The sequence below is a fragment of the Belonocnema kinseyi genome, chromosome 2 (genome assembly GCF_010883055.1).
Source record: "Belonocnema kinseyi isolate 2016_QV_RU_SX_M_011 chromosome 2, B_treatae_v1, whole genome shotgun sequence".
Classification (NCBI taxonomy): Eukaryota; Metazoa; Arthropoda; class Insecta; order Hymenoptera; family Cynipidae; genus Belonocnema; species Belonocnema kinseyi.
Genome location: NC_046658.1, coordinates 182,229,840 through 182,242,100, shown reverse-complemented (window position 1 = coordinate 182,242,100; position 12,261 = coordinate 182,229,840). Strand labels below are relative to the sequence as shown.

Here is a 12,261-nt window from a genome sequence, read left to right as displayed (position 1 = left end):
TATATATATAATTATATAAATTAACTCTTACAAATGAAGAATCATTTTTATTCAATCTAATATTGCCATTTGAAAAAAAATTAACCGCACTCTCGAAAAAATTCCCAGACTCTAAAAAAAAATACCCTAAAATTTCCAGATTTTTCCAGGCATATAAAAAATCCCCGACAATTCCAGATTTTCCAGGTAGAGTAGACACCCTCTGATAAAATAAGAAAAACTATTAAGATAAGTTTTTACTAATAATGCATTTCTCCAAGAAAGGCTCGGCTTTTTTCTTTACAAAATACACTTCAAGAATCGACAATGATTTACGATAGAAAACGATTCTGCCGTACGTGTTAATGGACTCAACCAATTAATGCTTATTATCTCTTATAAAAGAAAAAAAAAAAAGAAAAACTTGTAGATGAAGAATAAAGCATTGTAAAAGAAATACAAAGCTTAAAATTAAGTAACTATGTTAAATTAAAAAAAAAATGACAGTGTTTTTTCTAAAAAATGCACGTTCATCCATTAAATAGAATTACAGATTAGAATGGAAAAAAAAGTCCAAGCCACACATTTGTGACTTGAGGCTGGAGCGAAAAGAAAAAACACTTGTAAATAAATGAGAAGTACTGTCATTTGGTTTTCTGTACTTTACCTAAGACGAAATCTCACTTTTTCACACTTTCAAGCTGTTTCATTCGTTCTCTTTTAATATCTCTCTCTCGCGCGCTTTCTCTCTCTCTCTTTCTCTCTCTAGATTGACACGACGATTCGCACGACTTTCAAATTTTTTTGCATTTTTTGTTTTGTTGAATCGTTGACTTTTCGAATATCGGATTTTGCACAGTAGGTTTTTGAATTGTCCGATTGTACGAAAAATCGGCTAGTATTTTAAATTCAATAACGCTCTCACTTCACTTTCGTCTTCTCTTTCTCGTCCTTCTTCTCCTCCTCCTTTTTCTCGTCCTTCTTCACTTCCTTCTTGTCGGTCTCCTTTTTCTCGGCGTCACGGTTCGTGAGTTTGTTGTTTATCAGATTGTGCAGAGCAATAATTGACCTGACCAGGGCGGCTAAATAGACCACTAACATCTGATCGTTCGTTTTCACGTAGAGGGAGTCGACGAAAGATGACTGTGTCATGTCGGGAAGCAAGTTGAAAATATCTTGGAGTTGGTAGACAATTTGATGATTGATTGGTAATTTACCGTTTCCTACCTGAAAAATTAAACATAAATATTTACAACTAGCTACAGCGGGCGCGTTTAATTACTTTTTTTAATTTGCCCGCTTCGTGGACACATTCTCATCGCGTCCGTTAAATCTCGCGCCTCGCGCTCCCATATATTTCTTCTTTCCATTTGGAATGCTTGAATAAAACTTCATCAGATCTCTTTTAGATCGAAGTATTATTATGCGTATTCATCAGGGTGGCCATTTTCTTTTTTAAATTTTCGTCTCCCGATTTTCTCCCGGTTCTCCCGGTGAATATTCGTGATTTCTCCCGTTTATAAAAAATTAACTTTCTTTACAAAACCCACGGTTTTTTCACATATATTATAAAATGCGGAAGTCAATAAATGTCAGCAAACATTTTTTCTCCCGGTTCACTCGGTGCATATTCGTGATTTCTCCCGGATTATACAAAAATTAACTTTCGTTTCAAAGCCCACGGTGTTTTCACATATATTATAAATTGCGGAAGTCACTAAATATCAGCAAACCCTTTTTCTCCCGTTTCTCCCGGTGAATATTCGAGATTTTTCCCGGATTATAAAAAAATTAACTTTCTTTGCAAAACCCACGGGTTTTTCATATATGTTATAATTTGAGGAAGTCAATAAATGTCAGCAAACCTTTTTTCTCTCGGTTCTCCCGGTGCATATTCGTGAATTCTCCCGGATTATAAAAAAATTTACTTTCTTTGCAAAACCCACGGTTTTTTCACATATATTATAAAATGCGGAAGTCAACAAATGTCAGCAAACCTTTTTTCTCCCGGTTCTCCCAGTGAATATTCGTAATTTTTCCCGGATTATAAAAAAATTAACTTTCTTTGCAAAACCCACGGTTTTTCACATATATTATAAATTGCGGAAGTCGATAAATGTCAACAAACCTTTTTTCTCCCAATTTTCTGCCGGTGAATATTCGTGATTTCTCCCGGTTTATAAAAAAATTAATTATCTTGGCAAAAACCACGGTTTTTCACGTATATTATAAATCGCGGGAGTCGATAAAAGTCAGCAAACCTTTTTTCCCCCGGTTATCCCGGTGAATATACGTGATTTCTCCCGCAATATAAAAAAATTAACTCTCTTTGCAAAACCTACAGATTTTTCACATATATTATAATTTGCGGAAGTCGACAAATGCCAGCAAACCTTTTTGCAAGAAATTGATTTTTAAATTATATAATAAAAAGAATAATGAAATTGTTCTGTCTTATAAAGGAAAGTACAGATAAGCGTTTTATTGCAGACTAGTAGTAAATGCACACGCGAAAATAGCGCGTTTCTGTCTCCAAATTTCTATTTACAAACATGAAAATATGCAAATTTAAAAATTCAATATAAGGTTTACAAATTTTTGGAAATATGAATAATTTCAATTGAAAGCGATTAAAATTTGAGTTTAATATTGAAAATTAAATAGAATCTTTCAAATGCCTAGCTTCTGATATTCTAGAATTTTAAATTGTCATGACATAATACAATTATAAGTTAACATTAAAACTGATTAGAAAACGTTTTCTAATGAAAAATGAATTAAATTATTAAAAATAAAAACCTTTTGAAATTTATAGTTGAAACTTAAACGAATGAGAACTTCATTTAAAACTGAACAAAATTGTAGTCACCAAAAATTGTGTTATTAAAACTTTTTTATACTCCAACACTTTAAAATTTCAATTATTGTAAGTAAATTAAAATCGCTTAAAAATTAATAATTTTAAAATTGATAATAATACTTTCCAAAATTTAACCAATTCAATTTTAATTGAAAATTAAAACTTTAAAAAGGAAAAAATTAAAAATGTAGTGTCTTTTTACTGCTGCATCAATTTCAGATGGATTAATTTTCATCGTATTTTCTTTAAAACTCAATTTTCAATTTTTTTTTCCAATCTTCCTTTAGAATTATCATTCATTCTAGAAATTTTCGAATATAAAATATTTTTCAATTTTAAATGACTTATTTTTTTAAAATTTCAACTAAGAATCGGAGAATTTTAAGACCCTAAATATACAATTAAAAATTAAGTTAAAGAATACAAAATAATATTGTTATGTTATAATTTCGTTTTTTGAAAATTCACAGTTTCATGCTTTTCAATCAAAAATTGCTTTATATTTACATCCAAAATTATTAAATTCAAAACTGACTATCAAGCCCTTTAATATAAAATCTCGATATATTTAATAGCGAAATGGTCCTAAAAATTTGAATATTTGAATTTGAAACAACAATATATATTGATTCATTTTAAAAATTCTATAAATGCTACAACTCTGATAATTCTCTTTTTATCGAAAAAAATTGTGAGGATAAATTGTTTGGTTAAAAAAAATGGTCCCAAAAATTTTGAAAATTCTTTAACTGTTGTTTTGAAAATGCTGTCAAATTTCGGAGAATTCTAATACTTTCTCAATGATAAACAATAAGAATGTAAAAAATAATCCAGTGATTCGATTCCAGGCCAACTAAACGTAAACTTTAAAAATAAATGTTCAAACAACAAGAGTTATTTTGTACCCAAAAATATAATTTCTTAAACAAAAAAAAAACTGAACTTATGAATATTTAACTAAAATACTTGAATTTTTAACCAAAAAATACAATTTTTTAAACAAACAAAAAACATACCGTTTTTCACAAAATAGTTGAAACTTAAAACAAATACTTGAATTTTTCAATAAAAAAATATCAATTTTCAGCCAAAATTGAAAATTTAAACTTTCAGTTAGAAAAATTAGTTCGAATAGCTTAATTTTAAGCCAAAAACATCAAATTTCAACTCCAATTGTGAATATTTAACTGAAATGTTTAAATTTTTATAAACAAAGATGAATTTTCAAACAACAAAATTAATTTTCTAGCAAAAAATATAATTTTTCAAAACAAAAAAAAAACATTAATTTTTTAACGAAATAGTTGAATTTGAAACAAAACTTCAATTTTTCACTAAAAAATATCAATTTCTAAAAAAAAGTGGAAAAGTTAAACTTTCAGATAGAAAAATTAGTTAGAATAGTTCAATTTTGAGGCAAAAAGATAAATTTTCAATTATTAACAAATGGAAGAATTACATTTTTAGTTAATAAAATTAATTTTTAATCTAATTCATGAGTTTTTAATCAAAATGATGAATCTAAAATTGTAATAGTTATATTTTAAACCATAAAAAAGAGTTTTTAACCAAATCCATAAAGCTTCAATTGAAATAATTGAATTTTCAATCTAACAAAAATTAATTTTTACTGGAAAAAGATAAATTATCAACCAAAACTTAAGTAATTAATTTTTAAATTAAACAAAAAATTATGTTCAATCAGACAGATGGGCAATATTTAACTAAGATGATGAATATTTAAATGAACGAATTCAAATTTGGACCAAACAGATGCATTTCCAACCAAGAAAATTAATTTCTACTTTGAACAAAAAAAAAAAGAATTTTCAACTGAAAAAGATGAGTTTTCAACCAAAAGTAATTTTATTTTAAACCTAGAAAATGAATTTTCAATTAAAATCATAAATATTTAACTCGAATACTTGAATTTTTCACGGAGAAGAAGAATTTTTAGACAAGCAGATTAATTTTCAAAGAAAAAGATCATTTTATATTTAAAAATCGATTTTTTAATAAAGTACGTATATTTTCAACCAAACTGATGAATTTCTAACTAAAATTATGAATCTTCAAATGGGATGGTTCAAATTTTTATATAAAAAAAAAGAATTTTCAAACAAATTGTTCAACTTTTAAGTAAAAAATGTCAATTTTCAGTCAAATAGTTGAAATTTTATGAAAAGAAAGAGATAAAATTTTCATTAAAGATCGAACAGAAATCTATTTCCTTATGAATAAATTTGTGAAGCTGAAAAAGCATGAAAAAGATTTACAATTAAAAAACAGGGAGAAAATAAAAGAGGGGGAAAATAAATTTTCAACCAAAAATAGAATAGTTCAATTTTTTCTTAAAAATCGAATTCTTCGCAAAAAAAGCGTACTTTTAACAAAAGTTAAATTTTCTTCTAAAATAGTTAAATCTTTATAAAAAATTAAATAAAATCAATAAATTCAATAAATATAATTTTATAATATTTTATAAAATCTTTATAAAAAAATTGATTTTCAACAAAGTATCAGGTTTTTTCCGAGTTCGCAAACATTTTTGATAGGTCAATAAAATTTCAAAAATTGAACTCTGAAGCTAAGCATTTTTTCATTTGAAGTAATCAAAACTTCAAATGAATAAAAACAATTTCTTGAGATTCCTACGAAAATTGAAAATGATTTTTCATTTTGAAAAATTATTTTAAGAGAATATTTCAAAATATTTCAAAATATTTTAAAAGATATTTATCGAACTTTTCCTACAATTTTTGGGAAATCATGAAAATTTTAAAAAAGTTCATTAAGTCGCTTCACTCACTTCGTTAAAATTATTTGAAATGCTTTCAAGCTTTGAATTGATTTTAAATGTTTGCAAAACTTCTAAATATTTCTTAAAATTATTCAAATTTTTTCTACAAATAATTATTGCTCAATTGTTATTTATAAATCAAAATCCAACAATTGCACTTACAGATTAAACATTTTTTAAATACAACAATTATTTGTAATATTACGTTCAAATTTTAAAGGCTCTTAAAAAATTTCAACGATACCAGGCTATGTGAAACAATTCAGTTTCAAATTGTTAACTTTTAAATATTTTCTTTCAATTTACTCGTTTTAAATAATTAATCAAAGATTGCTAAATATTCCATAATTATTATTTTTACTAATTAAAAACTTTCAAATTTAATGGGTCAAAAATTGAATATTTTACACTGAAATAATATTTTTAATTTAATAAAGCCATTAATAATTACAAATATATTATTATGAAGATATTTTAAAGTTCCAAATAGTTTATAAAGTATTACCGTCGTCACATTTATTGTTCAAACTATTTAGTTGAAAATTTATGTAATTTGTTGAAAATAGTATTTTTTAAATGAAAATTAGACTTTCTTGGAAGAAAATTCATCTTTCTGGTAAAAATTTTTGGTAAAAAATGGATCCATTTTAGTTTGAAAATTCAACTATTTAGTTAAAAAACTTTATAAACAAAGAAAACATAAACTAAAAATTAATCAATTTAGTTTAAATTATTTAGCTGAAATTTTACGTAATTTGTTGAAAAATCGTCTCTTTTGGTAGCAAATGAACCTTCTTGGTTGACAATTCAATTATTTAGTTAGAAATTAATGTACTTAGTTAAAATTGATCTTTTTATTGTAGAAAATTAATTTTCGGTATTGAAAATTGATCTTTTTGTTCGAAAATATATTTATTTGGTTAAAAATTAATCCGTTTTAGTTGAGGATTCAAGATTTTTTTTCGATTATATCCAACTGTTTTTTTAATTTAAATGAAAAACCTTTTGTGTTGAAATATAAACTATTACATTTTTAATTAAAGATTCATCTTTTTTAGTTAAAAATTCCACTCCTTGGTTCAAAGTTGAACTGCTTTTTGTAAAATTAATTGTTTGGTTGAAGATTCATAGTTTTAGTTCAAAATTCAGTTTTTTTGTTTAAAATTAATTCTTTTAATTGAATACTGAATTATTTTATTCAAAAATCAACTGATCAGTGGAAAATGAATATTTTTCTTAAAGGTCATACGACCGAATTGAAAATGTTTTGTAGAAAAGGATGTTTTTTTTATTGAAAATTAATTCCTTGAGTGAAAATTTAGTCAATGAATTTTTGGTTTACTATTTAAATTTTGTTTAAAATCGTTTTTAATTTTAAAATAAAATAAAATAAATAATAAAAAAATCAATCAATGAATTCTAAAAATTTCAAAATTATATTATTTTAAGCAATTTAAAGCTAGAAACATTAAAAATTAAAAATTTTTTTTAAACTGAACACTTCTTAAATTATTTTTATCATAAATAGTTGAAACACCTTTGAAAATTTTCAAAATTGTATTTCCAAATCTTGAGAAATCTAGAAATTATTTTACATTTGTCAATTTAAAAAATTTTTTTCGAACTTCTAAATATCTGTTAAAATGAATCAAATTTTTCCTAAGATTTTTAGAAAATACTGCAAATTAAAAAAAAATGCTTTGAAATCTTTTAGATTCCTTTTTGACAATTTCGTAAATCTTTTAAAATATTTTTAAATATTCTCTTAAAATAATTTTTCAAAATAAAAAATCATTCTCAATTTTCCTAGGAATCCCAAGAAAATATTTGATATATCAAAAATTAACAATTTCACTTACAAATAAAAATTCTTTTGAAAATAACAATTAAAATTGTAACATTCAGAGTTTAAAAGTTCATCGAAATTTTAACGATGTAGGGTTTTCCATGTCAAATAATTCAGTTTCAATTTGTATAATTTTAAATATTTGGTTTTAATTTAATCGTTCTGAATAAACAGTCAAATATTGCTAATTATTAAATAATTATCTTTTGTCTTAATTAAAAAATTAAAAATTGATTGTGTTAGAAATGAAATATTTTAGACTGAAACATTTAAAATTTAATGAAATTCTTTAATTACAAATATGTAATTATGAAGTTATTTTTAAATTGAAAATAGTTTGTGAGATTTCAATCTGACGTTTACATTTTTTTAGTAACTAAGACTTTTGAATTGAAACAGTTCAATTTTTAAAGTTAATCCAAAATTCTAACATCAATCGCTTTTACTTTTTACTTGTTTAAGTCTTCAGGACTGCATTTTAAAATTCTTTAAATTAAAAACGTAAGCTTACAAAGAAAAATCTAAAATGGAAAAGTTTTAAGCAAAAGATTTTCAAATTAGACCTTCTAAAAACTGAATGATTTCATAATTAAAAAATATAATTAAGCTAACTACTTTCAGAAAATTTTGAAATCGAATTGGGACACATTTTGCTTCTAAAGATTTCTAAAATACCCGGTCTAGCGGCCACCTTGAAGAAAATAATTTTTTTGGTTCAAGATTCATAGTTTTATTTGAAAATTCGTTTTCTTTAGGTTAAAAATTAATATTTGAATGAAAAATTAACCTTATTGTTTAAAATTCAACTGCATAATGCAAACTCCTGTTAAAAAAAAAAACAACAACAAGAATCCAATGACCAAAAATATATTTTTTTTTAAATGCGTGCATTTTAAACCAAACAGTTGAATTTTCAATTAAAAGAGACAATTTTTCAGCCAAATTGTCGAAAATTGAAACCAAGTATTACTATTCTACAAAAAATTTTTTTTTAGAAATACATGAATTTTCCAACCAAATACATTAATTTTGAACTAAAAAATATCATCTTTTAACAACAAAAGGAATAGTTAAATTTTCAGTTGGAGAAATTAATTTGCAACCAAACTGATGAATTTTCAACTAAAATGAGGAATTCTAAACTAGAATAATTACATTTTAAATTAAAAAATTTATTGTAAACTAAAACAATGAATCTTTAAATGAAATATTTAAATTTTCAACAAATTCGACGAATTTTGAAATAAAAAAGATAATTTTTCAACCAAAAATTGAATAATTACATTTTCAGTCAAAAAAAAAAAAGAATGTTTAAACAAACAAATGAATTTTTTACTAAAATTCTGAAATTTTAATTTAAATAGTATTTGCATTGTTATTAAAAAAATTATTATTTACAAAAAAAGAAACAAATTTTCAATAAAATAGCTCATTTTTTAAGCAAAGAAATGAATTTCTAATATAAATGATGAAGAGTTTAATTTTCAACCAAGCAAATTTATTTATAACATAAAAGATGAATTATTATTTAAAATGATGAATATTTAACTGGAATACTTGAATTATCAACCGGAAAGAAGAATTTTTAAACAATGAGATTAACTTTCGAAGAAAAAAAAATCATTTTCTACCAAAACAAGTAGTCTTTAGATTTAAAAAACTCGGTTTTTTAAACAAAATGCGTGAATTTTGAACTAAATAAATTAGTTTTCGATTAAAAAAGACAAATATACATCAAACTTGTTAAATTTTGAAATAGAAATGTCAATTTCCCACCAATCAAGTTTGATAAAAATTCATCTTTTATGTTATAAATAAATTTGCTCGGCTGAAAAATAAACTCTTCATCAAAATTAATATTTTTATTGAAGATTCATCATTTATATTAAAAATTCATTTCTTTGCTTAAAAAGGAGCTATTTTATTGAAAATTTGTTTCTTTTTTTGTACAATATAATTTTTTTCAACTTAAAATGAAAATACTATTCCAGCTGAATATTCCATAATTTTAGAAAAAAATTCATTTGCTTGGTTAAACATTCTTTTTTTTTTACTGAAAATATAATAATTCAATATTTGGTTTAAAAATCAGCTTTTTTTATTTCGAAATTTGTTGAAAGTTTAACTATTTCATTTGAAGATTCATTGTTTTAGTTTAAAACTATTTTTTTTTATTTCAAATTTAATTATTCTAGTTGAGGATTTATCATTTTAGTTGAAAATTCATCAGTTTGGTTGCAAATTAATGTATTTTTTGAAAAATCTTCTTTGTAGAATAGTAATACTTGGGTTTCAATATTCGACAATTTTACTGAAAAATGGCCTCTTTCAATTGAAAATTCAACGGTTTCGTTTAAAATTCACGTATTTAAAAAAAATCTAGTTTTTTTTTGTAGAACGTCATATCAGCGGTTAAATATAAATTATTTTCTAGCTCAGACATATTCAGGAATTACAGTTTTATTCATATACAAATTTAAAATTTTCAACTATATTAATTTATTTAAAACAAAAAAAAGTTTTTTCTACATTAAAAGATAACTCTTTAACAAAATAATTAAATTTTTAACATAATAGTTGGATATTCAACCGAAAAAGACAAATTGCCAACGAAAAAGTGTCATAGTTTATAATTGAATAAAAAAAGAATGAAATTTATACAACAAAAGAAAAGAATTTCAAAACCAAAGACGAATTTCCAACAAATAAAGATTTTTCACTCAAAAAATAAATAAAAGTTTACCTAAATTATTGAACCCCAAACCAGAAGACAAATTTTCTTTACAAAAATTCACTTTTCAAACAAAAAATATGACTGCTCAACAAAAAATTAATTTTCCACGGAACTGATGCATTTTTACGAAAAAAAAGGAAATTTCAAACTATAAAATAAGTTTTTTTTTTAAAGAAAAAAACGCGAATTTTTAACTAAACAATATCAATCTTGAAAAATTAATTCTAAACCAAAAAAAGGAAGTATTTCCCACTAAACAGTTAAATTTTCAACCAGGCATAAGTCTTCAATAAAAAAAATTTCACAATGTAGTTTAAATCTGACCCAAGTAGTTGAATTTTCAATTAAAAAAGATTGATTTATAACAAGATAATTAAACTTTTAATCAACGAGATAACTTTTCAACTTAAAATAGAAATCTTTAACAAAAAAAGTGATTATCAAGCAAAGAAGAACGATTTTTAACCAAAAAGTTGCATTTTAATACAAAAAATTTAATTTCTTCTACAAAACATATGAAGTTTTAAATCAAAAAGATCAATTTTTAAAAAAATAGTTGAATTTTCTGTTGAATAAGAATTTAGTCGAGTTTTCACGATGAAACTATACATTTTTTAACAAGAAATAATTTTCTACGAAAAAAGTTGAATTTTCGATCCAAAAAGACGATTTTTTAATAAAAAAGGATGACTATTCAACAAAATTGTTGAATTCTCTAGCAAACAGTTGCAGTTGAATATTCCATAATTTCAGTTAAAAATTCATTTCTTTAATTGAACAAGTATTTTTTAACTCAAAATTTATTTATTCAATTTTTGATTATAAAATGATGACCTTTTTTATTTAAAAATTCGTTTTTTTTTTGTTGAAAATTGATTTTTTAACTTAAACCGTAATTATTTCAGTTTTTGTTGACAATTTATCTTTTTCCAGTAAAAATTAATTTTTGTTGTTGAAAATTCAACTATCTCAGTTGAAGATTCATAATTTATGTTGAAAATTCATCAGTTGAGATAAAAAAATGTGTATTTCAAAATGTATCTTTTTGTTTGAAAATTAATCTCATTTTTTTAAATGCATCTCTAGCAAATAGTTGCATTTTTATAAAAAAAGTATGAAATTTATCGTGAAACAAAAGAATTTTTTTTACAAAAAAAGTTGAGTTTTCATCCAAAAAAGATTCCAGTTAACTCAGTAAAATCAAAAATTCAATTTTTGTAACAAAAAAAAATTTTTCTACGAAAAAAATTGAATTTTTAATCCAAAAAAACGAACTTTTTCAACCAAAAAGGATGAATTTTTAACAATATAGACCCATCCGATGTCGGCTCATATATTTTCTTCCTTCTGTCACAATTTCGATATACTAGCTTATTTTTAGTTTAAGAAAATAAAGGCGGACAAAATTAACAGTACGAGGTCAAATTTTGATTGCGTCACAGACATTGAAAAATGAATGATTAATTATTAAAAAATATTTAACTGAAATACTTGAAAATTTTAACCAAGAAGAAATTTTTTTAAACAAGGCGACTAACTTTCAAAGAAAAACATCATGTTCTACAAAAAAATAGATTTTTTTAAATACGTGAATTTCTAACGAAACAGTTGAATTTTCAATTGAAAGAGGCAATTTTTCAGCCAAATTGTCGAGTACTGAAACCAAAGTATTACTATTCTACAAAGAATCATTAAATTTGAAATAAAAAAAATAAAATATTTTTAAAATAAAACAATGAATCTTCAAATGAAATTCGACGAACTTTGAAATAAAAAGCTAATTTTTAAACCCAAAATGGAGTTATTACATTTTCGGAAAAAAAAAATGTTTGACAAGCAAATGATTTTTTTACTAAAATTATGGAATATTTTTCCATTTTAAGTTGAAAAAAATTATTCGCTACAAAAAAAGAAACAAATTTTCAATAAAATAGCTCATTTTTAAGGGCATGTGACACAGCTAAATACCTATATTACCGATCACAGTTTTTCAGTTCACTGAATGTTCTTTTGAACTTAAGAACTTTTTTTGTGAATAAAAT

The 12,261-nt window shown here is 23.7% G+C and overlaps 1 protein-coding gene across 1 annotated transcript in view; it reads right to left on the bottom strand.

Moving 5' to 3' along the window:
* Positions 1 to 229: 229 nt before the first annotated feature.
* Positions 230 to 12,261, bottom strand: part of LOC117167849 (26S proteasome non-ATPase regulatory subunit 7) — a 28,329-nt gene continuing 16,297 nt past the window's right edge. Inside the window, exon 5 of the mRNA XM_033353056.1 lies at positions 230 to 1,206. Within this exon, the coding sequence (XP_033208947.1) occupies positions 901 to 1,206 (306 nt within the window). The 3' untranslated portion in view covers positions 230 to 900. The remainder of the gene's footprint in view (positions 1,207 to 12,261) is intronic.